Source organism: Sorex araneus, chromosome 1, assembly GCF_027595985.1.
Source record: "Sorex araneus isolate mSorAra2 chromosome 1, mSorAra2.pri, whole genome shotgun sequence".
NCBI classification, from domain to species: domain Eukaryota; kingdom Metazoa; phylum Chordata; class Mammalia; order Eulipotyphla; family Soricidae; genus Sorex; species Sorex araneus.
In genome coordinates, this window is record NC_073302.1 from 11723409 (window position 1) to 11751076 (window position 27668).

Here is a 27668-nt window from a genome sequence, read left to right on the forward strand (position 1 = left end):
CCTGGCGACTCTGGGGCGGGCTCTTACGAGGGTCCCCGCGGGGGCCGGGGCGACCCTGCGGCAAGGCAGAGGGGCCCGTGCCAGGGCTCTGAAGCAGGGGGGACGCTCTGAGAAGGACCTGGTTCGGGGGTCTCGCTGTGTGCACAGACAAGCAGAATTAGGTGCCCCAGGCCACCTAGGGGGCGTGTGGGACACGGGGTGCCTCGCTGTCCCCCCAGAATCCTCAGGCCGGGCACAGCCACGCCCCCCGATGGGACACGGCAGCGCTGGGCCCCTGAGCACAAGCCCAGACGGGCAGTGGAGTGGACAGCGGTCCCCAGGGGCAAACGGGCGACCGTCCCCCGCCCAGGCCTGAAACCCGCAAGCAGGGTGCAGGGTGCCCACGGGCACGCCTCGCGCGGGCAGAGGGGGCCCGCCTGCACCCTCCCTCCCAGGGCCTGTGGTATGGCCCGGTGCACGGCCACGGCGGCTTTGGGACGCCCCCCCGGGCACACGGGCGCCAACCTTAAACGAGGAGGAGAAGGTGGGGTCAGGGGCTGCCCGGGCAGGGCCAAGAAACAGCCCAGCAGGGAGGGCGCTCGCCTTGCACACGACCAACCCGGGTTCGATCCCCAGCACCTATGGCCCCCCAAACCCCGTCAGAAGTGACCCCCGAGCACAGAACTAGGAGCCAGCAGCTTCACCGACATGCCTATCCTTACAAGCCCCTCAGCCGAGAGGACTCGGATGGCACCACGTGATAGCCCCTGTTTGCTTGTTTCCTTCCTTCCCTTCCTCTTTCCTTCCCTCTTTCTTTCCCTCCCTCCTTCTTCCTCTCTCCTTCCTTCCCTCCTTCCCTTCTTCCTTCCTTCCCTTCTTCCTTCCTCCCCTCCTTCCTTCCTTCCTTCCTTCCTTCCTTCCTTCCTTCCTTCCTTCCTTCCTTCCTTCCTTCCTTCCTATCCTTCATTAGATACATGATTTGCAAGTATTTCTCCCCATATGTGGCTTATCTTTTTCCTTTTTAAAAAAATGATTAGGAATGCCCCGTGAACTACAAAATTATTCATACTGGGGTCTCAGGCATACCATGTTTCTTTTTTTGTTGCTTCGTTTTTTGTTTTTGCTTTTTGGGTCACACCCAGCGATGCCCAGGGTTACTCCTGGCTCTGCACTCAGGAATCACTCCTGGTGGTGCTCAGGGGACCATATGGGATGCTGGGAATCGAACCCGGGTCGGCCGTGTGCCAGGCAAACGCTCTCTCCACTGTGCTCTCGCTCCAGCCCCAGCACTTTTATTTTTAATCACTTCTGTGATTTACAGGCCTGTTTCCCTGAGGGTTTCGTGCATGACTCTTTGCCACCTTCCCAGCCCCCTTTCCCCTCCCCCACTGTTTCGGGGAGGGTTCCCTTCCCTGTCCCATCCCCCACCGCACCCAAGGGTCACTTCCTTCTGAGGACCAGAGCTCAGGTCCTTTGTTCCTGGCCTTGTAGCCCGCCCCTTCCTTCCAGCAGTGGGTCTAGAGGGAAGCCCTGTTTCTTGGGGCTCCCCCAGCCCCTGGAGCAAAGCCCCCATGTCCTAAGGTAGGTCCCCTGGGTTCTGACGGGGTGGGGGCTCCCCGCCACGGTGAGGAATGAACCCAGCCTGGCCGAGAGGATGTTCCGGGGGCCTCTGACCCCAGGGCAGGGACACCGGAGGACGTGGTGCTCTGGGGGCCAGGGGGGACGGGAAGAGGGGCTGGAGCTCTCTGAGCTGCTTGAAGATTTTAGTGTCAATTTTATTTTATTAATTTATTTATTTGCTTTTTGGGTCACACCCGGCGATGCTCAGGGGTCACTCCTGGCTCTGCACTCAGGAATCACTCCTGGCAGTGCTCAGGGGACCCTATGGGATGCTGGGGATTGAACCGGGGTTGACTGCATGCAAGGCAAACGCCCTCCCCGCTGTGCTATGGCTCCAGCCCCTTCACGTTAATTTTAAAGCTAATCAGCAGCCTGGGGGCGGGGTCTGAAGAAAGAGCTGAGGCGGGCAGAGGTCAGGCCCTGCAAGCATGACGTGGGAGACTGATGTCCAGGCCCACCAGCAGCCCCTCTCCTTCGGGGGGCCAGCGGGGGTGGGGACCCCTGCGGCCACAGCAGAGGGGGCTGAGTCTGGGCGCCCCAGTCCAAGTGTGCAAGCCCCGGCCAGCACGTGTATAAGCACCGTGACCGAGTGTGTGGGTCCTCGTGCGCGGCGAAACCGAGCGTGCAAACGCTGGTCACCACCACCCTCACAGGAACGGAAGGGAGGGAAGGAAGCACGTCACTGACCAGCCCAGCTCTGGAGGCACCGCACAGGGGTCGAGAGCACCCTCCGCGCTAGCATGTGGTTGTGAGTTCCAACCCCTGGTGTCCCACATGCGCTGCAAGCTGCTCTCTCTGCACTCAGCAACTCTGCTGCCTACAACCACCCCGGGTGTCACGAGTGACTTCCAGCTGCACCACAGCCCGAGGTGTTCAAGCACCGTCCCCCCCCCCCCCGCCCCAAGAAAGGGGTGCGACCACGGGCCATCACTGGTCTGCTTTCACTAAGAGCGTGACCCTCAGCAAGTACCTGGGCAAGCACTGCCACAGAATGCTCGCGGAGCTCAGTGAACATCACCACCAGAGGCGCGTGTGCGTGTCATAACCACGCGTGCGTGACACCCCCATCACTGCCCCCCACAGCCACCAGCAAGAGGAGAGGGAGAAAGACATGCATGAGTATTCAGAGGCGTAGGAGCACTGCACTGTCGCACTGTCGTCCCATTGCTCATCGATTTGCTCGAGCGGGCACCAGTAACGTCTCCATGGTGAGACTTGTCGTTACTGTTTTTGGCATATCGAATATGCCACGGGGAGCTTGCCGTGCGGGCGGGATACTCTCGGTAGCTGGCCGGGTTCTCCGAGAGGGACGGAGAAATCAAACCCGGGTCGGCCATGGGCAAGGCAAACGCCCTCCCCGCTGTGCTATCGCTCCTGTCCATAGGAGTATAAGGAAAAATACATAAGAGAACCGTGGAAATAGTACAGTGGGCAGGGCACTTGCCTTGCACAGGACGGACCCAGGTTCAATCCCAGGGACCCTGTATGGTCCCCCTGGGCCTTCTGGGAGTGACCCCTGAGCACAGAGCCAGAGGTAAGCCCCGAGTACCTCCAGGTGTGTCCCCAAAACCAAAGCAAAAAAAAAACTAACTTTGCAAAGGCACCTGGGGTACGTCCCTAACCTGGGACTCACGCACAGCTCAGCTTGGGGCTGTACTCTCCGCTCTGTCCCCTCGCGGGCCGCTCATGTTCTCTCGTGCACATGCTTTGCTCTTTCTCTCCCTCCTACTCGCTGAAGCTTTTAAAAATTATTACTATTACTATTATCATGGGCTGGAGCAATAGCACAGTGGTAGGGCGTTCGCCTTGAACGCGGTTGACCTGTGTTCGATTCCTCCGCCCCTCTCGGAGAGCCCGGCAAGCTGCCGAGAGTATCCCGCCCTCCCGGAAGAGCCTAGCCAGCTCCCCGTGGCGTATTGGATATGCCAAAAACAGTAACAACAAGTCTCACAGTGAGAGACGTTACTGGTGCCCGCTCGAGCAAATCAATGAGCAACGGGATGACAGTGACAGTGATAGTGACTATTATCATAAATATACAAGTGGCCTCGTTGACTCACAGAGCCGCAGTCGGCCCGGAGTGGCACAGAAACGGCAAACCTCTGCCGCGGCTCCCCGCGACCTCCTCAGGCTGAGACGCATTCACGAGCGCTGGGGTTTAATTAACGAACACGCACTTTCCTTTCTGCTGAGAGCAGCGTGGAAGAAGCCCTAAAGGGTACTCAGAACCGGGCCGGGCGGGGAGGGGAGGGGCGGGGAGGGCAGAGGGGGAGCTGGCGCAGCACCGCTGAAGCAGGCGCGGTGTCTGCAGCAGGCCCGGGTTCGGGCCCCAGTACCGCGCGTTCCCCGCACACCACTAGGGGGCGACGCCCGGGTATCCCCAGTGAGGGCCCCAAAGTACGAAAGAAAAACGTTATCGGGGTTTTCTTTGGCGAATTGGGCCGGACTGGTAAAACCAAAGGACAGAAGAACCCCGATTTCTAAAAACCAGCAAACGAGAATGAACGTGCCGAGGGGTGCTTGTGGGGGGTTCGGTACAAGGGCCGCGACTGAAGAGGACAGAGAAAGAGGACGGGAAACCAAAAACATCCCCAGTCTAAACAGGGACAGCGAAATCAACAGCCCCGGTGACACGGTGACAGTTAAACAAAGCAGACCAGGAAAGGAGACTCAGAAACAAAGCGAGTGGGGGGGGGGGGCAGGGGGGGGACCCTGAACTCTGGTGCTCAGAGTTGCAGCTGACCAACCCCCCCCTCCGCGCCCCCCCACTGCCCCCCTCCCCCGGCCAGGCCCCAGTCTCCTCCAGGTGGACAAGTGGATCTGGAACAGAGTCAAAGGTAAAATCAGGTCACAGACTCACAGGCTGCTGGAAAGTTCCAGACAGGAGGGTCCAGCTGATGACTCTGTGTACATCTTCATGTGTGTGTGTGTGTGTTTGTGTGTGTGTGTGTGTGTGTGTGAGTGTGCGCGCACACACACGCGCTGAGTGGCTGGGTGTTAATGAAGCTATTCTGGGCTATCACTATGGGCTCCTTCTTAGTGGCCACCCAGAAGAAGCCAGAGCTTGCCAGAAATACTGCACTGATAAGAGGCCCCGGCCCCCGGCCCCTACCCTTGGCTTAGCTTCTGACCACCCTTCTTTGGGGCAGGGCGTCACTGGACACTGACTCAGTCGGGGGCCCCACGGAGCCGAGCGCCAGCTTCCCGGAACCCGGCAGTGTATTACCTAGCACGGCAAAGGGACTTTGTAGATGGGATTAAGTTAAGGATCTTGAGCCGGGAGATTATCTTGGATTATCTGGGAGGGAGCAATGTTTTTACAGGGGCGCTTCTGAGGGGGAGACGGGAGGCTCAGAGAGGGCAGAGCGACGTGGCGACATGCATCCAGGAAGGGGGCCAGCACCCGACGCACCCCTCGGCCTCCCCGGAGCGTGAGTCCTGCCCGCGCGGACTCCCTCCCGGCGAGATGGACTCTGCTCTCAGATGTGGCGTTCGAAGTCACGAAGCCTGGGGGTATGTGACGGGGGAGCACCGGGAAGCGAACTCTCCCACAAACCAAGGCCCAGCTCACCCCAGCAGAGAGGACAGCGGCATCGGGTCACTGGCCACTGAGGACCGTGACCAAGGTCTCCCCACCTGCCCTTACCCAAACCTGTCTTCAAACAAAAGTTGAGTCCCCTTTGAAAAAAAACAGAATACTAGAGGGGCCGGAGTGATAGGACAGCGGGGACGGCGTTTGCTTTGAACGCAGCGGACCTGGGTTCGATCCCCAGCATCCCACAGGGTCCCCCGGCACCGCCAGGACAGATGTCTAAGTGCTGAGCCAGGAGTGGGCTCTGAGCACTGCCAGGCGGGGCCCACAAACAAACAAACAAAACCGAACAGGATACTGGAGCTGGAGAGAAAGGGCAGCAGGGGGACACATGCCGGCACGAGGCCCATCCTTAGCTCCATAACCGTCCCCAGAGTCATTCCTGAGCGCTGAGCTACGAGGAAGCCCTGAGCACCACTGCGCGTGACCAAAACTGGCCCCCCCGAAAAGAAACAGAATATTGGGGGGGGGAGAGAGAGAGAATAGGAGTTAAGGCACTGGCTGGACATGCAACCTGCCCAGTCTGATCCTAGCATGGCATGGGGGAGGAGGAGGAGGAGGAGGGGAGGGAGAGAAGGAAGAGGAGGAGGAGGAGAGGAGGAAGAATAGGAGGAGGAGAAGGTGGAGGAAGAGGAGGAGGAGGAGAGGAGGAAGAATAGGAGGAGGAGGTGGAGGAAGAGGAGGAGGAGAGGAGAGAAGAGGAGGAGGGGGAGGAGGAGGGGGAGGAGGAGGAGGAGGAGAGGAAAAGGAGGAGGAAGAAGAGGAGGAGGAGAGGAGGAAGAATAGGAGGAGGAGAAGGAGGAGGAAAGGAGGAGGAGGAGGAGGAGGAGTGGGAGGGAGAATATTGGCTTCCTCCCCTCTGGAGAAGCCCGTGTTCTCTCTTGAATGTGTTTTTCTCTCCCCTTACATCTCCCCAATAAAGATCTATCACTTTAAACAAACAAACAACAAAATAAAGGAAATCGAATATTCATCACCACACAGAGCGTAAACGTCTTTCTCCACGGAGCTCTTGTTATCCAGTGATGTATGTAAGGGGGCTCAGAAGCCACGAGAGGATGTGGGACCTTTGCTGCCTCTTTCCCCGTCAAGTTGAGAGATGTCTCTGTATCTGTACCTATAGAACGTCTCATCTTTTATATCACAAAGCACCCTGTGTTTATCCTTAGTATTGATGCTAATTACATCCATAATCCGTCAGGGCACATAAATTCTAATTATAGCACTCCAGAGGGAGCCAGGATTACCAAAACCCAACTACTCAGATGTACTGTGAAACGCAGCCTCTTTCTCATTTCATTCAGAAAACTAGGAACCATTTTGTCCCTCCACCCCTCAATTCTACCTTAGCATTCAAGGGTCTGTAGCACTGTACTTTCGTTTAAAAAAAAAAAATCTACCTTATCAAAACAGAGCAACACGGAGAGACGATAAAACAGGTTTGTTTTTCCCAATAAATAAAAATAGGCATACGGTTTATGGGTATCTGTGGTGGTTTTTACCATCTAGCTTGAAAACTCTACCTTTCCGTATTTGACAACTTGGCATTTGAATGCTAAATGAGCTCCAAGTTTCTAAGTGAATCATTTCGCACTGGAGAAAACGGATTTTCAGCTTTCTGTGTAATTCTCAGCCGGAAGCGCAGCTGACCAGGAACTGTCTATCAGACCCTGGAAAGGGTGTGAGGCTGTTACTCGGAAGCATATTTATTATTTTCTGTTCGAAAATAGATCCCTTACGATGTTCCTAGCAACTTGAGGGAAACGGGAAGAAAGAGCAGCAGGAAGGAAGCCCAGGCTACCTTTGTCTCAGACCCAGGAATCTAGAACATTCCGCCAGTAACCATGCAACTCCACCAGGCTAGCTTGCAAGCATTTCCACCTCTCATAGTCACTGACAGGCAAAGCACTCAAACTACTTAGGAATAAATAGAACAAAGCAAATGTAAGACTGTATCACTGTCATCCCGTTGTTCACTTGCTCCAGCAGGCATCAGTAACATCCCCATTGTGAGACTTATTGTTACTGTTTTTGGCATATCAAATATGCCAAGGGTAGCTTGCCAGGCTCTGCCGTGCGGGTGGGATACTCTCTCTCCGTAGCTTGCCGGGCTCTCCGAAAGGGGCGGAGCAATTGAACCCAGGTCAGCCGCATGCAAGGCAAATGCCCTACCCGTTGTGCTATATATTTCGTAGTCTGACCTTGGGCTGGAGCGATAGCACAGCAGGTAGGGAGGTTTGCCTTGCACGCAACTGACCCGGGTTCGATTCCTCCGTCCCTCTCGGAGAGCCCAGCAAGCTACCCATGGCGTATTCGGATATACCAGAAACAGTAACAAGTCTCCCAATGGAGATGTTACTGGTGCCTGCTCGAGCAAATCGATGAACAACGGGATGACAGTGATACAGTGACAGTGATATATATATCGCTGAGAGACCTTCAAGAAAATCTTGAGAGACACACAATATTTGGGGATTGGAAAGGCTGGTTTTCAGATGCCATTTCTCACTCTCGCTTCAATTAAATCCCAATCGGAGCTGTAGCGGGCTCTGGAAACACCCTGGAAAGCTCGATTTAAAACTGAGATGGGCTTCTAAAGAAAAAATAGATAAATAAAATAAAATCGAGATGGGCAAACAGAGGACCGAGAATAGCCCAGCAATCTGCAGAGAGCAGGGGCGGGCTGGGAGACTTAAATTCCTTAGTTTCCAGACATCCCTTAGGCCGGAAGTATGGCTCATCAAAACAGCCCGGCGGGGCAGAAGGATCAAGACAGATCCCCGGACCAGAAGGAGGAGTCTGGAATAATCCCGCTCACTGATGGCCAATTGATTGGTGAGAGGGCAGGGGAGAGCGACGGTAAAGCAACGGTGGGAAAGACAGTTTTACTCCTGCCAGCCAAGGGAGCCAGAGCAACCAGCCGCTGAGCCGCAGAGCAAACGAGTCAGGGCCAGAGAGATAACCCAGGCGCAAGGCGTTTGCCTCGCATGTGGCTGCCCCGGTTCTTCCGCTGACACCACGCTTGGTCCCGCACCAGGAATAAACCCGACGCTTATTCCGATAAATAAACAAATAAAGATGAAAATAAATTAACAGGACCCCCGCCCGGATGGAGAAAAAGAGCTTAGAGAGCAACAGTGACTGAGTCACATCTGTGCTTTTTTTTTTTTGCATTTTGGGTCACACCCAGCAATGCATAGGGGTTACTCCTGGCTCATGCACTCAGGAATTACTCCTGCTCGGGGAACCCTATGGGACGTTGGGAATTGAACCGGGTCGGCCGTGTGCAAGGCAAACGCTCTCCCCGCTGTGCTATCGCTCCAGCCCCTGTGCTTTTCTATTTGTTTGTTTGTTTTTTGGGTCACACCCGGAGATGCACAGGAGTTACTCCTGACTCTGCACTCAGAAACCACCCCTGGCCGTGCTTAGGGGACCAGATGGGATGCTGGGAATCGAACCCGGGTTGGCTGCGTGCAAGGCAAACGCCCTACCCGCTGTGCTATCGCTCCAGCCCCCCCAACATCTGTATTTTTTTTTGTTTTGTTTTGTTTTGTTTTGTTTTTGGGTCACACCCGGCGATGCACAGGGGTTACTCCTGGCTCTTCACTCAGGATTTACCCCTGGCGGTGCTCAGGGGACCATATGGGATGCTGGGATTAGAACCCGGGTCGGCCGCGTGTAAGGCAAACGCCCTACCCGCCATGCTATCACTCCAGCCCCCCAACATCTGTATTTTTATACTAAAACCAACTCAAGAAGAAGCATCAGCTCCCACCTGACCAGGAAGAAACTTGACACGCAGAAGCCCCCACCGTGGAAATGCACATTCAAGCCCAGGGGTCTCTGTACCAAGGGGCTGGCACCTGACAGACACGGAGGGCCCATGCACGAGGAGAGAGATGACCAGGCGCTCGTGTCCCCGAGTGGCCTCCCCTGAGGATACTGAGATTTCTGCAGTTCCCGGTCCAGCCCAGCCCCGGCGACCGAGCAGAAAGCGATGGGGGGTGCCCAGCGGGATGATTTATCACGTGGGTTCCAGATCTTTCCACAGAGCCAGAGCACAGCGACAGCCTGGTGAAACCAGAGTTGGCATTTCTCTTTCCCATCGGAGTCGGCAGACGGTGCCCACCTGTGCCCGGGCTCTGGGCTCCCCGGGGGGGGAGGGGTTTGAAGCGTAGAGATGGCCACGAGAGGAGGCTGGGCCCAGGGTGTCCGTCCCTGCCCTGGTAATTCCCAGCGGGGCCACAGCACTAGCTCCGAGGCTCAGAGGGGTGTGCAGAGGTGATGGGGGAAGGGGGGCAGCTGGCACTCGGGAGGCGGCGTAGGAGGACCCGAGGATGGTCCTGAGGTCCTGATCCCGCCACACCCCCTCCCCAGTGCTCGGGACAGCGGAGCGGCGAACGCCTGTGTGTCCTCCTCGACAAGCCGAGTTCTCCAGCTGCTGACGTCAGCGTCACCTTCTCTACTTTTACGGCTTCCTTTTCTCCCGCGCCCCGTGCCACCACTGCTGTGGGCCCGAGCCCAGGCCAGCACCATCGGAAGGCCGGACAGGCAGCAGGTCCCGGGGGGCGGGATGGGCGCCAGTTCCTTTCTGCCAGGCGCTCTCTCCCCATCGCTGTCTCAGAACGTGCAAAGCTGCACCACGTGCTCAGAGCCACTGGCACAAGGTGACACGGGATGGCCCAGGCGGGGGGGAGGCGGCTCAGGGAGGGCAGCACCGGCTCTGCCTGTGCAAGGGCCGAGTCCCAGCCCTGGCAGCAATGTCAGGGTTGACGACCCCTGGCCCCTGTAGCTTACACGGAACAGCCTTCCCGTACCCTTGAGCATCCCGAGTATGGGCTTCCCTTCCCTCTCCACCCGCACCCCCCGCAAAAATAAAATCCATGTACACAGTATGTGAACATACACCCGATTCATGAGGCTGGTGTCTCGGGGGTGAGTTCGGGTTCGGGCTCAATCTCGGGAAGGTTCAATCTCTCTGAGAAGGTTCCCCAGGACGGTCAGAGTGCGCAGACTGTAGGCGTGTCTCGGGGACTCCTCCGGCCAAGTGGCACGAAAGTTCCTGACCACCCTGTGTCCCTGTGCTTGAGGCCGCTGTTGCAGTCTGCGACATTTCCTTCCCGGCACGGAGAGGGGAGTTTCATGGCCCTCTCACAGCTCATCAAATACTGATGCTGCTTTTGATTGTGTGTGTGTGTGTGTGTGTGTGTGTGTGTGTGTGTGTGTGTGTGTGTGTGTGAGCCACTGAGAAATGTGAAGACTATTCTTAGCTCAAGAGTCACACAAAAAAGGCCAGAGGACACGGCCTGTGGGCTCCCCCCGGCCAACCCCTACGGCAGTGGAATTCTTTCAGGACTAGAAAGACCCAAGGAAGAGACAGGGGAGTGTGGCGACATGCACAGTTGTGAAATCTGAGGGGTCCGTGCGCGAGCATCTGCAATGCTCTTTTTTCCTACTTTTCTGAGCTTTTGCATCTTTCAGAATTTTCACCCAATTAGAGGGAGATGCCCAGGCATGACCCCTCGCTGCTCTGAACTCGTGGACAGGCACTGGTGTGGAAGGGGAGTTTGCTCTCCTTCTCTTTCATGCAGGATGTTTCTTGTAGTCTTGTATGCCTGGGAGTTGGGGGAGGAGGTGGGAGAAATACCAACCCCGAAAACGCCCCCACCCCCAAATTTGGAGATGGGTGGGTTGGGGGCCACACCCAGCAATGCTCAGAAGTCGTTCCTGGGGCTGGAGTAATAGCACAGCAGGTAGAGCGTTTGCCTTGCTCGAGGCCGACCCGGGTTCGATTCCCAGCATCCCATATGGTCTCCCAAGCACCGCCAGGAGTGATTCCTGAGTGCAGAGCCAGGAGTAACCCCTGTGCATCGCCAGGTGTGACCCAAAAAGCAATAAATTAAATAAATAAACAAACAAACAAAAGAAATTACTCCTGACTCTGCACTTAGGAATTACTTACTCCTGGTGTTGTTCACAGAACCATATATGGTGCCAGGGATCGAACCCAGGTCTGCCACATGCCAAGCAAATGCCCTGCCCCGTCTACTATCTCTCCAGCCCCATATATTTTATATAAGAGAGTTGGGGCTAGAGCAGTAGAGCAACACATAGAGCATATTTTTTTTTTTTTGCCTCGCACACAGCCAACACAGGTTTGACCTCCGGCATTCCATGTGGCCCCCCTGAGCACCACCAGGAGTGATTATTAAATACAGAGCCAGGAGTCACCCCCTGAGCATCGCCAGGTGTGGCCCAAAGACCAAAACCTAAGAAGCAGTTTCAGAAGACAGTACAAAGGTAAAGCTCTTGCCTAGTGTGCGGCTGCTGCCGTGGCTTGAATCTGTGGCAGAGCATATGGTCCCCCAAGTGCCACCAGGGGTGGGGCTGGAGGCCATGCAGGGGTGGGGCGGGGGGGGGTGCTGTGCAGAGGCTGTGGGGCCGTGTGGGCTGGGAAACCCAGCTTCTCTGAGACTCAGGGCTCAACCCCGGAGAATTCAGGGCCTGTTGCTAACGGAGAGGGAGGCACTGGCCCCCCACCTGCCCACTACAGAACACTCAATGCTGATCAGGAGCCTGGACCAGGGTGCGCCTGCACCTGCCAAGTTCCTGGGAAAGCGGCTCTTCTCTCTGCTCCCTTCCCGGCCCTCCCGCACTGCCTGCAGGATGCCGGCCCTCACTGCGGCCCCTGCCACCTTTCTACTCCCCTTAAGCTGCTCCACAAGGACCCCCCCCCACACTTTGATGCCTTGATAGCCCCGCCCACAGCTCCACGGACTCCACCTACATCCCCACTGGCCCCACCCACATAACATGGCCCCGCCTACATCCCCACTGGCCCTACCTACATCCACAGGACCCCGCCTACAGCTCCACAGGCTCCACCTACATCCCTGATGGCCCCGCCCATACACATGGGGCCCGCCCACAGCTCTATGGGCTCCGCCTACATCCCCACTGGCCCCACCCACACAACATGGGCCACGCCTACAGCTCCATGAGCCCTGCCTACATTCCCGCAGGCCCCGCCCATACCCACAGGGCCCCGCCTACATCCCGATGGCCCCGCCCACAGCTCCATGCCTGGGAGCCCACCCCATCCACCTCCTCTTTCCAGAGTCCTGGCCCCCACTCTGCTCACTTTGGCAATTCAGGACCCAGTTGGATCCACATAAATAAAAACGATGGAGCAGCACAATATGGGGGCGGGAAGACCCTGACTTCTAGGGCACACTGCTTGAACAGTGACCCAAGGGGCGCTCCCACCCCGGAGTCCCGAGACCACCATCGGAGAGGAGAGACAGGACGCGGGGTTCAGGGGCTTGCCGTGCACGCAGCGGCTGACCCGGGTTGAAGTCCCCCGAACCCCACGTGGGTGCCCAAGCACCAACAGGGATCACTCTGGAGCTAGCAGGGACCTGCACCACTGGGTGGGGTCCAAACACCCCCCACTCAAGCCCTGCGGAACATAAAACAAAATAAAGAAAACCGGAAAGACCAAGGCCACTGCGCCAGAATAAAGGAGAACACCGGGCCCCCCCCGGAAGTGGAAGGCAAGGGAAGCTCGCACGCAGACCTGCCCAGCGCCACCTGCCCACGCGCCCAGCCAGAGTTCAGGTGCGCTGGCATGCCTCGCCTCCTCCCAGCTTGTCAGTGCCTCTCCGCTAGCCCCCCACTCCACTCCTGCGGGCCAGATCCCTTGGGAGCGGGGGTGGGGCGCCCTCCGGAGCCCACCCCTCCGAGTCGCCAGTCTCTTGCTCCATCCAGCAGCGCCCGCAGCCTGGACAGTCTCTCCAGCCCAGACCCCGAGTGTGCCGTCACTGACACCTCCTCTCCCGCCACCCCGGCTCCTGCCAGCCACACCCTTCCACCACGGCTGGGGTACGGAGGGGAGCACTCCACAGCCTGGACCCTGGCCCTCGGTAAGCCGGACGAGGCCAAGAGAACCACCCCCGCCGTGAGAGCCGCGGCTGAGGGAAGGGTGCGCATGCTCCTGCAGAGGGACTGGTGGGATCCCACAACGGGAAGGGCCGGAGATGGACGCACGCTGACCCCCTCCCAGTGCGTCCTGTTCCGAGGCCCTGGGCCTGCCGGCCTCTTGGCACACGGGCGGAAGCCCTGCCTCGCCTCCCATCTGCTACCCTGATTCCTCGGTTCCCCCAGGCAGGGCAGGGGCGGCCTGGAGCTGCACACCCCCCCCCCATTACCGCCTTGGCACGGGGCGGGCCAACAGTAGGTGACTCACGGAAGCTGACCTGCTCGACACAGGCACGGGGGACACTTGTAGCAGCCCGGAGGGAAGGGGCTGCCAAGGAACCATCTGGACGGTGCTGATGCCCACAGGCAGGGGATCCTGTTTCTAGATCCTTCTCAACAGAGCTGCGATTAACCCCTTGGGCTTGGGAGAAACCCATGACAGTCCGCCTAGCCTAGATCGTGCTCCCGTGTCACCTTTCTGTGGAGGCATCGAGTGGCATTTCAGAAGGCGCCCCACCTCTGGCGGCAGAACCCCAGAGCCCACCACTCCCCTGGGTGCTCTGTGGAAGGGGCAGAGCCCCAGGGCCCTGTTCGCTGCCATTTTTCCTTCCACAACCATGTCAACAGGGTCCCTCCAAAGGCTCCGGAGAAAAAAATTAGACGGCACACTAGGCGGGCACGGTATCTCCTGGGTGTCAGAGTAAGGGGCGGTGGGGGCCGGAGCGATAGTACAGCGGGGAGGGCGTTAGCCTTGCACGCAGCCGACCCGGGTTCAATCCCCGGCATCCCATAGGATCCCCCAGCCAGGAGTAATCTCTGAGCATCACTGGTTTGAGCCAAAGAGCAAAAAAGAAGAAGGGGAGGCAGCAGCAAGAGCAACATCCCACACCACCTCCCAGTAGCCGGCAGCTGTCAGAGGCAGCACAGGAAGGTGCAGGAGGCTGAGACGGGGAATCCGGCCCCAAGAAAACCCAGGTCGTGGAGGAATCTGGGAGACCAAGACCAGAACTACATTCCCACGGCGGGTGGGGGCTGCCCACAAGCTGATCTGACGGTGGAACCCATCTTCCCTGAGTGCACGCCTAGTCTTCCTTCTTGAAATTATTGTTGTTGTTGTTGTTATTATTATTATTATTATTATTATTAGAGGCTTCTTGAGAGTCCCCTTGCTTCTTCTTATGCAATCAGAGAAAAACCACGGCACCCTGAGCTGCTTCCAAACTCGAGGTCACGTGGGCCAATTTCAGATGGATAATTAAATATTGAACAAATGCTGAAATGCCTGGACTGGATGGGGAGCGGCTAAAAATAGCTGCCCAGCACTCCATGGGCCTTCTGGGGCGGCCCCTCCCAGCGACCATCAAACAGAACCTTCCCCAGAGGAGAGCTGAGAGAGGTGTGTGTGTGTGTGTGAGAGAGGTGTGTGTGTGTGTGTGTGTGTGTGTGTGTGTGTGTGTGTGTGTGTGTTGTGGAAGGAGGGGGCGGGGCGTGGTCCCGGCATTCCGACCTCATGGGAAACAAAACTTCAGCTCCCGGCAAGCTCTGAATGTTCCTGACCAGGAAATACTCTCCCTTTCCTGACATTTAACCGGGGGGAAACACTGCCGCCGGTGCGTTAGAAAAACACTCAAAAGGCTTCAAGTCTTTTCTAAACAAAATGGGCGAGAGCGGACCCAAGTCTGCACCAGACAGGCCCCGAATTCACCCAATCATCCCTCCCTGCAAAACCCCGGGGGTAAACAACACAAGTCCCGCTGCCTCAGTTTCCCCATCGGGGCTCATCTTGGAACAGCAGCACTAGGACGTGAGATTTCTCCGACGCCTTCCCGAGACCTCAGTGCAAAGGCGGCGCCTCCTCTGGGTGCTCCGGCCATCCGGGGCAGCAGGGCGGCCCCCACCACCCCCCGCCTGGAGGATGCAGCCCACCAGGGATCACCCACCTGGAGCCAAGCCCGCTCCGGGCCCATCTTTATAGGTTTCAGTCGGTGCTGATCCAACCATGGGTACCCAGGGCTGCGGGGAGAGGGGGAGGGTTCGAACCTGGCCACAAGGTGCCAGACACACGGGGCGCACTTGGGGGTCTCTAAATCACGAGCCCGCCAGCAAACACCGGGGTTCCCAGCAAGCATGGTTCACTGTGCCACCCGGAGTCTGCGGGCCCAGGACCCGTGCCACCTGTCCCACGGCATTGCCAGGTGAGACCCCCAACTGACGAAGGGGGCTGGGGCCCAGGAGACAGCTCAGCGAGCTGGAGCCCCTGCACCGTGGGCCCCCCCAGGGTCACAGGGAGTGACCCCCAAACACCGGGTCGAGAGGAGTGCCTGTGGGGGTGGGGAGAGGGCACAGAGGAAGAAGGTGCCTGCCTCGCACGCGGCACCCCACATGGTCCCCGGAGCGCCGCCAGGAATAATTCCTGAGTGCAGAGCCGGGAGGAAGCTCTGAGCACCACCGGGTGCGACCCAAACACAAAAATAAAAGAACTAGTTAATAGAAACAACAGTAAAGTGTTAGAAATCATGGTTTAGGGGGAGTTGGGGGGGAAAGGCTGATGTTCTTTTTCATTATTATTTTGGGGCCACTCGTGGTAGTGCTCAGGGGCCAATGCAGTGCCACGGACGGACCCAGAGGCACTGCCTGCATGCTGAGTGCTCTCTCTCTCTCTCTCTCTCGCTCTCTCTCTCGCTCTCTCTCTCTCTCTCTCTCTGTCTCACACACACACACACACACACACATTCTCTCACACCCAGAGTTTCTTTCTCACATACATACTCCCTCACACCCCTGAGAGCTTCCACGGCCCCCATATCCTGAGAGTCTCTTTGACTCTTTGACTCATACACACACACACTCCCTCACACACATACACACTCGTTGCCTCCCACTCCTGACACACACACACACACACTCCCACACACCCCTGAGAGTCTCACACACACAAACACACACACACTCCCTCAGATCTGAGTCTCTCTCTCTCTCTCTCTCTCTCTCTCTCTCTCACACACACACACACACACACACACACACACTCCCACACACCCCTGAGAGTCTCACACACACACACACATACACACTCCCTCACATCCGAGTCTTTCTCTCTCTTTTCTCTCTCTCTCTCTCTCACACACACACACACACATACACACACACGCGCGCGCGCACGCACACACACACACACACACACACACACCCTCACACCCCTGACAGAGTCTAGGCCCCGAGTCCTTCAGGCCAGGAGGGCCTGGGCCAGGGTCTGTCTCCACAGGAGCCAATCGAAGGAGGCTGAAAAGGGCTGAGACAATTTCACACGCTCATCCCAGGGGGGATGTGTCAGGGCCCCTGGGGGACATTTTAAGAGTCGGGGGGGAGAAGCAGCCACAGACAGCCAGGCCCACCTAGTTCAGCCCCGGGAGGCCAAGCGCTGCCCCAGGCGGCCCCCTTGAAGTCAGGGTCCCCACGGAAAGGACCTGAGGGTCTCCCCCAGCGCCCGCTACCTCATGGGGGCACACCGGCCCTTCCCTACCATCGCTGCCACCCGGAGCAACCGTGAGAACCACCATCTCCATCCTGGGCTCCGTCCACACCTAGCTCTGGGGAGGAGCCCCTGCTGTGCCTCAGTGTCCCCTCAACTCCCTCACCACCTCAGGTTAGCCTGGGCCCCTGAGAGGGGCTGGGCACCTGTAGGCAGCATGGCCCAGGGCCAGGCAAGGTGGGTCCGTGGGGGCTGGGTGTGCGGGAGAACCCGGCACCGCTGGACAAAACATCTGCGCAGGCCCAGGGGGCGGGCAGGGCCGGGCACAGGGCTGGTGCCCAAACACACACATCTCTATGCGCAGATGAGGACAGGAAGGAAAGAATCGGCAGTTCCCAGAAGCAAAGCTCCCATCACCCCAAGTCACCCACCAATCAATGTATGAGATGGGCAAGTGGTCTTAACCCCACTTGAGAAACGGGGAAACTGAGGCTCCTTGACATGCCCAGAGTCCCACTTATTTTTTTTGGCTTTTTTGGGGGGGGTCACACCTGGCGATGCTCAGGGGTTACTCCTGGCTCTGCACTCAGGAATCACTCCTGGCAGTGCTCAGGGGACCATACGGGATGCCAGGGATTGAACCCGGGTTGGCCTCGTGCAAGGCAAACGCCCTCCCCGCTGTACTATTGCTCCCCCTTCTTCTTCTTTTTTTTTTTTTTTTGCTTTTTGGGTCACACCCGGTGATGCTCAGGGGTTACTCCTGGCTCTGCACTCGGGAATCACTCCTGGCGGTGCTCGGGGGACCATCTGGGATGCTGGGGATTGAACCCGGGTCGGCTGCAATGAGAAGCAAAAACGCCCTTCTTGCTGGACTACCGCTCAGGCCCCCAGAGTCCCACTTTCCGTCCCGTGGGGACTGAGCTGGACAGAGACCCTACATGCCACGCCCCGCAGCACGAGCCCTGAGCACGGAAGCCAGCTCATGCCCCCTGTGTGAGAGCTATGAGAGAGCCCGCAGAAGAACCCCCAGAACCGAGGTGACCAGGAAGGGTGTGTGGGGGAGCAGCGGAGGCAGACCAGGACCTGGGCGGTGGTGGTGTGAAGAGGTGTGGAACTGTACCCCGAAAACACAGTCATGTAAAAAGGTAGCTTAAGTAAAAAAAAAAATTGATTATTAAAATAAATAAAACAACGTCATTCCCCCAGCCAACTTGGGGGCTTGGGGGTTGGTGGGCGGATGGAGCATGTACACTTCGTCCCCCCTTCTCCCCAGGTGACCCTCGTGCCCCGCAGAGTGGAGCTCAGCACAGGTCCACCACCACTGAATGACCAAGGGCACCATCCCCCGCCTCCCCCCCCCCCCCCGCCCCGCCAGAGGCGGAGCCTTCCTTGACCCAGGGGCGGGGAGGGGCATGCTCTGAGGGAGAGGACCCCTCAGAGGACTCCGCCCCCCAGGCACAGTGTGAAGTGCCCAGGGCTGCTCTCCACCTGTCCCCACCCTTCTCCTGCAGGCTCACCATCTCCGAGCCCCAGAAAGGACGGGCCTGCCCAAGAACGCAGCTTTCACACAGCCGGGGGCTGCAGACGCCCCTCAGGCGCCTCTGATCTCCCACCTCCCTGAGGGGCAGTGGGGTGCAGAAGCCATTGGATGTGGGGTGCAGGCGAGGGCAGTGGGGTGTCAGGGGCAATTGGGTGCAGCTGGGTGTGGGGGCAGCGGGGCATGGGGGGGCGGGTAGTGGGCTGTGGGCTGCAGGGGGCAGTGGGGCGGGGTGCAGGGGCAGTGGGGTGCATTGGGGTGCTGAGGCAGGCAGGAACCCCACCCAGCCTCCCAGCACTTTCCTGTTTCTGAACAAGTCCCCCCCACCCCACCCCTGCATACGCACCCCTGCCCTGGGCTTGCCTGTGCCCTTCCTGCCGGGGCCAGAGGCCAGAGGGGTGCGGTCTCCTCAGCCACAGGAGCTGAGGGAAGGCAGGCGCTCCCCAGCAGGAAGGGCAGGCTCAGGCGGCCCCTCTCTCTCTCCCCCTGCTGCAGTAGGGGCCTCCCAACACCCTGTCTTACCCCCTGTCCACTGCTCACCCCTCAAACAACCTAGTCTCCAGCCCCATTCTCCACCCCAGTCCCGCCAGAGGCTTGGAGAGGTAACGAGGCAACAGGTGGTGTGGGAGGGTGGGGGGAGAATCTGGGTGAACTCGGATCTGACTCTGACCCTGACTCGGTGGAACACCTGACCAGATGGTGAGAGCAGTGTCAAACGCCACCTCCCCCGTGCAGTCCTCTGCGATTCCCCAGGATGAAACTTCTGCTCAGTGACCAGGGGCTCCTGAATGCACAGGACTGGGAGTTGGGCTCAGCTGATGACTGGACACTGGGGGGTGGGGGGGCGCTGTCTCCCGCCCCTGTGAACCTAGCAGAGGTGGACCGGGGCAGAGGGGCAGAGCGACGGGCACGCAGGGCACAGGTGGGTGCAGGAAAACACGGGGCGGGGGTGGGGGGGGAACAACAAATCCATTTCTGCCTGGCCTGGCCCGGCCTGGCCGGTGCGCAGCAGAGTCTCCGAGCAGTGACTCCCCCCCCATCCCCGACTCCCACGCCCAGCCGGGGCAGCGCGCAGCCAGCGGACAGTTCCGAGAAGGTAGCGGCTACCAACAGCCCGGAGGAAACCCTGAAAATGAGCACCCCGCCCCCTGCACCGCACCCTGCGAGCCCCGCCCCCGACGGCCGGACCCCTTCCCAGCGCCGGTGCTCAGGAGTCCCTGGGGAAGCTCAGCCAGCAGCTGACCCCTCGCTGGGAGCCACGGAGAGGACACAGAGGCGCGCGCGCGCGGGGCACCCTCGGCATCCCCCAGCCGTGCGCACCGGCCCGCGTCCTCTGGGGTCAGGCGCGGCGCTGGGCCGGGGTAAAGCGAGGGGAGGGACAAGGCTCGAGTCTGCTGGGCTACCGGGCGCCCCCCGCCTGGCTCCACACCTCCCTCCTGGGCACTGAGTGGGGGACTCTGCCAAGGTCCAGCCTCCCCCAAGGGTCCCCTCCCGGATCCCTGTGCACAGGGGTCCCTCCTCCCTCCCTCCTTCCCTCCCTCCGTCCGGCCCACCCCGCCCAGGGAGGAAGTCCCGGCTCTGCCAGGCCCCCGCGGCGCCCCCCACACACACGCGCACTTCCAGCGGGGGATCCAGTTACTGGAAAAGAAACGCGGCGGCCGCGCCCCTCCCCCTCCCGGGGCCGCCGGGGTCTCCAAAGAGGGACCCGCTCTCGCACGAGTGGCGGTGCCCGGCCGGATTGGTGCCGGACGCGCCACCAGCCCCGGTAGCAGCCCCCGGACACGGGGCTCGGCCCCTCCAAAATCCCACCCACCTGTCCCTCGGCCCAGGAGACCGGGGGTGGCGGGGCGGGGAGGTCTGGGGAAGAAAGGGGGCGGCGAGGCCCGGGCAGAAAGGGCTACGCCGTGACTTCAGGGCCCTGGGTGCACGGCGGCACGGGGGTGGGGGGCGGCAGGAGGCGTCGTGGAGAGTTTGCAAACGGGAACCCCTCGTGGCAAACTCCCTTTCCCGGCCGCCCCGGGCTCCGAGCGAGCGCGCGGCCTCGGTGTCCCCAGGAGGGCCCGGGCGCGCGCGCGGAGGGGGGTCCCGGGGCGGCGGGGCGAGGGTCGCGGCGGCGCCTACCCCTGGAGGGCCGGGTCCGGCTGCGGGAGCGGCTCCTCTGTCGCTGCAGCCGCGGCCGCCGGAGCAGCCGGTAGTAGTAGGAGGGCCTCCCGGTGCTCTTCCTGGCGCTGCCGCCCGCCGACATGCTGCCGCCCGCCCGCCGGGCACCGGGCACCGGGCACCGGGCCGGGCCTGGGCGCGCTCACTCGGGCCCCATGGCGCGCTCCGGCCGGCCCGGCGGGCGCCCCGCTCGCTCCCCGCGCGCAGCCCGCGCCGCGGCCGCCGCACAAAGTCGCGCCAACTCCGCCCCGCCCCGCCTCCCGCGGCAGCCGGGCCCGCCGCGGGGTCCCGGACCCGGGGGCCGGGCTGGCACCGGCCCGGAGAGCAGCGCGGGGGAAATCCCGGCCTGGAGTCGGCCGGCCCGGGACGCGCCGAGCGCCTGGGACCCCGCGCAGCGCGCCCCGAGCAGCCGCGCCGCGCCCCCAGTCTGTGCCCATCACCCCCAACGTGCGCCCCCGGCCCCAGCCTGCGCCCCCAGACCGTGCCCAGCAGTCCCGCCGCCGCCCCCCGGCCCCAGCCCGCACCCCCAGCCTGTGCCCATCACTCCCAACGTGCGCCCCCACCCCCGCGCTCCAGTCCGCTTCCCCAGCCCGTGCCCAGCAGCCCCGCTGCCGAGTCCCGGCCCGCGCCCCCAGCCTGTGCCTATCACCCCCACTCCCGCGCGCCCAGCCTATGCCCAGCATCCCTGTCCCTGAGCCCCCTGGCCCCAGCCTGCGCCCAGACGCCCCCACCCCAGGCCCGACCTCAGGGCGCGCGGGGCTGAACTGGCGGGTGTGGGCTGTGCACACCCACACAGGTGGTGCGCTCCTGGGCACGGGGCAGGGAGCGCGCGGACCCTCCACCCAGCCTAGCATCGCCTGCAGGGAGGGTCTGAAAGAGCCACTGCAGTGCTGCTCTCTGTCCCAAAGCTGGCGTGAGTGAGGGCTGGGCAGTCCTCCCGCGCCCCTAGTGTAAAGCCTCCCACGCACGCCAGGACACTTGTCCCGGCCTCCTTCTGGTGCTGGACACTTGTCCCTACTTTGATCTCACAGCCGACACTTGTTCCTACTTGGCATCTTTTCCTGCGGCCCCTTTGGACCCACGTGAGTCTTGGAGAGTTAAATCACAGCGTGTACTTCAAGCTCGCCCGAAGTGGCCAGAAATGGTCTGCCTGGCCTGACCACGCTGGCTGTCCTTTCCTCCAGGCCCTGCCAGGTGCCAGGACCACCCCTGCCCCCTCTGCAGCGCAGAGCGATTCCCACCAGGCTAAACCCCGAGCCCTGCCCCCCACGCTCCCCAAGTCCCTCCCGAACCAGAAGTAGCACCAGCCGGGCTCGGGGCCAGGAGTCCCTGACCCACACACCCTCTCGCCACTGCTCCTCACTTCCTCGGGGTTATCCCTCTCCCAACCTGTGCTCCAGCCCCTCCTCAGGCACAGAAGGGGAAACTGAGGCCCAGACCAAGCTACTGGACGGGGCCTCAGTCACGTGGAAAGTGACAGCATGGTGGCCCCAGAGGGCCCCCGTTCAGGAATGAGTTTGTGGGAGGCTCCCCCAAGGCTGCCTGCTGGAGTCCCTGCAAAGCCACAGGAACCGCTGGAAGGTAGGGCCTGCAGGGGCGGGGCCGGCTGGGCAGGAGTCCAGGCCGGGTTTTGCACCTGACAAGGGGATCCCCCTCCTGGGCTCCCTCCACCGGGGGTGGGCCCCCGGGTCAGGAGGAGCCTGGAACGCAGCTGGAAGCCAGGCGAAGTCCCAGGGCCGGGGGAGGGGTGCGAGGGGCTCTGCTCCTCCAAACTGCATCTGGGCACCCCAGCCCTCAGCCGCCCTGCCCTGCCCTGCCCTGCCCTGCCCTGCAGGGGTGAGACCTCCGCAGACCCCGTTAGTGTCTTCAGCTAAGCCCGCGCCCACAGACTGGGCCTGGAGACTCACTAGTACGGAGACCCCTGGGAAGCGCTGTGCCAGCCCCTAGGGCAGAGGAAACCTCGGGGCACCCTCCCATCTTCCTCTTCCTCCTCTTCTTCTTCTTCCTCCTCCTCCTCCTCCTCTCCCTTTCACCCCAGAACCCAGAGCCACCCCACTCACAGGACCCACGGGGCACTTGCAGAAGGAATAGCCTGGACAGCCAGACCCACCAGTCCTGGGGGGGGCGGAGGACCCCCAGGAAGTCCCAGGGGGAGCTCGTTCACCCCATTTCCGCCCCTAACAGGAGCCTCCTAATGAGTCAGGCTGTCTGGGGGCGCAGGAAGAGCACAGGAAGCGCGAGGAAGCGCACTGGGGCTCGTCTGTCAACGCTCTGGGGGGACCCAAGGTGGGTGGGCAGAGTCTCTGGGCCTACGTGCTGGGCCTCCCCACAGCCTGCTCCGTGCCTCAGTTTCCCCACCTGCAAGGAGAGCCAACCTCCCTGCCTTGTGGCGAGAGGAAGGTCCGGCAGCTAGAGCAGAAACAGCTTCTGGGCGGGGTGGGCACCGCCACCCACCACCCAGGCCGAGGTGGGCCCCAGACAGGCACCAGCTGGAAGCCTGCATGCAGGGCCGGGCAGACAAAGGCTCTCCGAGCTGCACATCTGGAACAGATCCCCCTGGGGCCAGCCCCCTCCTCCCCTAAGTGGGAACACTGGGGGAGGGCCACCCCCCCATGTCTCCCGTCTCCCGGGCTTCCCGGGGCAGCCCTCTCCGGAGACTCCCCCCACCCCCTGGGCTGTGAGCTCCCTCCCGCCCCGCCAGGCCGAGTCTCCAGTCTCGCCCCTGGGTTGCTCCTCCTCCTCCCTCTGGCCTCCAAATGGTGCCCGGAAACTGTGCATATTCCCGGGTTCCCCCTGAGACACTTTGTCCAGTGGGTCCGGGGGTCCGGATGGGGCCTGGGACCCCTGTGCCCACAGGTGCCGGGAAGGTGGGGGGGGGTGCAGAGGCAGTCAACACCAACTTCACTGTCCCTTGGTTGTCTCCCAAAGCGGTTCCCCCAGTGGCACAGACACCAACTCCCTTGCACCCCGCCCCCACTCACTGCAGCCCCCCAGCTAGCTGGGCTGGTCCCCAAAGCCCCGGTCCTACCTCTGGCTTTGCCCAGTTGGTGAGCCGTTGACCAGTAAGCTCTGGCCTCTCCCTGCATCTGCCTGGCCAGAACCTCGGAACCTGGCTCGGGACTCACCTGAGGGTCCGGTGACACCCTCCGGCCTGGGAGTTTGAATAAGGACCCAGGGGAGAACAGGGAGGGTCAAGTCGACAAGTTACATGAAGGCCAGTGGACACAGCGAGGCCCCTGGAGCCAGAGAACTGCCCTCAGGAAGAGGCATACGGCAGTTGGGCTAGACAGTGGAAGGCCACGAACGGGGCTGGACATCCCAGCAAATGGTAAGAGCTAAGAGGCACACGGGGGCAGGGGTGGCAGGGGGCAAGGGTGGCAGGGGGCAAGGGTGGCAGGGGGCAAGGGGCGCTCACCTCTTACTACTGATGTTATAGGTTAAAGGTCAGAAAGGTGGGGCTGGAGCGATAGCACAGTGGGTAGGGCATCTGCCTTATACGCAGCTGACCTGGGTTCGATTCCCAGCATCCCCTAGGGTCCCCCGAGCACCGCCAGGAGTAATTCCTGAGTGCAGAGCCAGAAGTGGCCCCTGAACATCACCCCGTGTGTGACCCAAAAAGCCAAAAATAACCCCAAAAAAGGTCAGAAAAGGAGGTGGGGGGTAGGAGCAAAAGCACAGCGGGTAAGGAGCTTGCCTTGCAGGCGGCCGACCCAGGTTCGATTCCTGGCGCCCCATATGGTCCCCTGAGCCCCACCGAGAATGATCCCTGAGCACAGAGTCAGCCCTGAGCACTGCCAGCTGTGGCCCCAAAACAAGCTGAGTAAACCAAAACCAGGAATAAATCCCCGAGCTGAGCAGGCATCACTGAAACAAGGGCTGGCACCACAAGGTCGGGAAACCCGACCCCGGTGAGCATGTGTGAGAACACGTGGAGACCCCTCCCCACCCCAGAAAGCCCCCCAGCCAAGTTTGCCCTGGAAGGTTGGAGGGGAGAGTGAGCTGTGGATTTAATGGTGATGCCGTGGCTCTCCAGAGCTCAGCCTTGGCCATCAGCCAGCCTCGGGTCACCCGTCCCTCAGAGACCAGGACGCCCAGGAGGCCGGTGAAAGCGATCACCTTCCTTTTACACAGCTGACCGAGGCCCAGAGGGGCCTAGCAAGCTCCCTATGATCACACAGCTTGCTGGAGGAGTCAGGATTTGAACTCAGCCCGGCTGCAAAGAGCAGAGTTCCCAGCCTGGAACTTGCCTTCCAAAGCCGGCCATGAGCCTGGACACAAGGCAATGAAGAGGGCTGGGAGGCCCTGGAGCCCACTCCTGGCCCAAACATCGGGTGTCGGCAGGACTGGGACTCCCCACCAGGCCCTGCAACCAACCCCCCCTCCCTCCGCCCTGCACCCCCCTTCCCCCGGCTTCCTGTCGGGACACGTGTGGCCACAGCGGCCAGGGGAAGTCGCCTCCAGCCCGCCCTCCCAGGCTGGTCAACCTCCGAGTCTCGGGAGCCAGGGATGTGGAGGAAGGGGGGCAGGGGACGTGCATGATTAAGGTCACAAACTGTCTGGCACACAGTGACGTCACTGCTGCTCCAGGAACGAGGCTGGACCATGCGGGCAGAAGGGACAGACGCGCCCACAAGGTCACGCGCAAGCCCTCCCTGAAGGCATCACAGATGCCCTCCCTGAAGCGACGAGCACGAAGCACTTCCCGGGCAGAACAAAGCCCCCCCGCGCCCCCTCCCGCCACCCGGCCCCCCACGGGGGGCTTGGGGAGTTCTCCCTTCCTCGAGCCTCCTCCAACGGGGACCCTTGAGCACACGTGGGCTTTTAAACCGAGTCGCCCAGAATCAGGCAGGAGGAGAGCTTCGGGTGAGAGCAGGGCTCTAGCAGGGGTGGGGGTGGGGGGTGGCAGCTGCTTGCAGGGGGACTGTCCCGCGCTGTGTGACTCCAGGGCAGTCCTGGAAGTCTCCGGACAGAGATGAATCACCTCTGACCGACATGTCCCCGGAGAATCTGTCAGGATGGAGAAACTCCCCCCCCCACACCCCGCCCTCCGCCATCCCTCAGTCCCAGAGTCCCCGGCCACCCGCTGTGCGTGCCCCAGAAGCCGGGCCGAGGATGCTGCTTGAAGGTGCCCACCCTTCCCAGAAGCCCCCTCCCTGCCTTGTCACCACGGCTGGGCCCGGTCAGGCAAGAGAGATGGGTCACGAGCGGGGAGTGAGTGAGTGACCTCTCGCCCACACAGGGGGGCTGGGCGTGGGCCACGCCTCTCTCCAGGGTGTCCACGGGCTGCTGCCCACGGGGCTCCAGTCCTGGGGCGCGGGGGTGGGCTCCCCAGGCCCCGTCCCCTCCCCCGTGCCTCCCTCCCAGCTTCGGCACAGATGGCCGGGCTGGATGACCGGCCCTGCCCCCTCCCTGCTCTGACCTGACCCAGAAACGCGGCCAGAGGCCAGATGGGCCAGGCCGAGCCTCTGGGTCTCCGGCTTCTGCCTCCCCTTCTAGCTGGAGGGTCCCCCTCTGGGCAACCAGAGGGGGTCCGAGAGCCCCCTCCCGCTGGGCCTGGTCATCTACCAACAGCCTGGCTCGTGGGGGGCAGGGGCCTGGCTCAAACCCTGCAGGTGCCAAGACGGAAGGAAGCACCCAGTAGCCAGCACCCGGGCCGGGAGCTGAAAGGGCCAGCGCCGGGCGGTGGACGAGGCTGCCCCGTTTGGCTGTGTGACCCAGGCCACTGCTCGAACCTCTCTGTGTTCTCTGTTCCGTCACCCGAGGATAATGACGTGCATAACTGATGCTTCGTGGAGAACCACAGAGCTCAACTCACGGGCCTGTGCGCCATCTGCCCTGGGGGCTCAGACCCCTGAGCACGGAGCCAGGAGGACCAGGAGGCTGGGCAAGGCCCCTGAAACAAGAATAATCATTCACTTGTTTATGTGCTTATTGTCAGAGCTTCCCCCCTCCCGTACCCCCTCCCCCTGCGCTCAGGGGCGGCCGCTGGTGGGCCTCAGGAGACCCTCTGGGGTGCCAGGGATCAAGTCCCAGGTCATCTGAGTGCAAGGCAGGCACACACACACCCCACCCCCGTCCCTCCACCATAGTTCCAGCCCTGGGCTGTTTTCCTGTGTGTTTCACACAATAGTGACTAGAGGAGGTGGAGGCTGGGCCCAGCAGGGAAAAGTCGAGGAGTCCATCCAATGTGGAATTTAGACTGGGGGATGCTGAGCAGGGAGAAGTCCTGAGGGACAGCCTGGAGGAGGAGTCATTGACATGGAGCTGGAAGACTGAGTAGACCAGAAAAATGTCTTCTTACGGGGCTGTGAAGTGGGGGGCTAGGCAAAAAAAGGCCGAGGTGGACACCAGCAAGGCTGTATTGGTGATATGTGCAGGACTGGAGGCTGGTGGGGGGGGGGGCAGAGCGACAGGACAGCGGCTAAGGCATTTATTTGCTGACCTGGGTTTGATCCCCATCAACACAGAGGGTGTCCTGAGCCCACCAGGTGTGATCCCTGAGCACAGAGCCAGGAGTCAGCCCTGAGCATCGCCAGGTGTGGCTAGAAAAAATATATACAATCATACTTTGAATCTGGAGGAGAGGGTGAGTTGGGGGCGGGGGGGGGCTGGTTCTATGGGCATTTGGGGGCGGGATCAAGGACACGGGTGAGAAGATATTCCAGGCAGAAGCGGGACACACGCGGCCCCCAAGGAGGGCTGAGAGAAGTAGAGGCCAGAGCGGGGCCCGGGCTCCAGGCCAGCTGCTGCTGTGTGTCTGCGACAGCCTCTCTGATCCTCAGTCACAACAAGGGGAGGCAGAGCCACAGGGCCTGCTAGAGGGCCAGAAACAGGTCACAAGACCCCTGTCCCAGTACCCAGTACCCCAAGAGCCCCCAAACGTAAATCTTGGTGGGAATATGACAAGGAATTCAGGTGGTGTCTGTGTGTATCTCTCTGTGTGTGTGTGTGTGTGTGTGTGTGTGTGTGTGTGTGTGTGTGTGTGTGTGTTTGTGGTTGTTTGATCCGCAAGGATCAAATCCAGGGCCGGTGCTAAATGGCCGACCTATATCCCTACCCCGTGGAATGTGTGTTGTTCAAAGAACTTTCAAGCAGCCTTTTGCGGGGAGCCACCGGAAAACATGGCTTTGGATTCACTGGCGCTCTTCCCAGTCCTTGAACACGTGAAACAGGGTTCCACCACAGGCCCTTTGCACATGCTGTCCCCCCTGCTCCAGGTTAGGTGGTAAGCCCCTTCCGGTCATTCAGGCTAGTTCCGCTATCACAGCCTCTTAGCTGCCTTATCTCGAATTCCTCCACCCCAGTCCCTACACCGTGCCCTACAGCCCTGC

At 60.9% G+C, this 27668-nt stretch overlaps 1 protein-coding gene across 3 annotated transcripts in view; it reads right to left on the minus strand.

The window, feature by feature from the left end:
• The window catches only part of DAB2IP (DAB2 interacting protein), a 169560-nt gene that overhangs the window by 82727 nt on the left and 59165 nt on the right, over positions 1-27668 (minus strand). The window contains exon 1 of one of the 3 annotated variants that reach the window (XM_055131524.1): positions 20299-20515. The exons of the other annotated variants lie outside the window; for them this stretch is intronic. Coding sequence (XP_054987499.1) covers positions 20299-20422 — 124 coding nt within the window. The 5' untranslated portion in view covers positions 20423-20515. Of the gene's footprint in view, positions 1-20298; positions 20516-27668 lie in introns of those variants that run through there. 3 annotated transcript variants of the gene reach the window in all.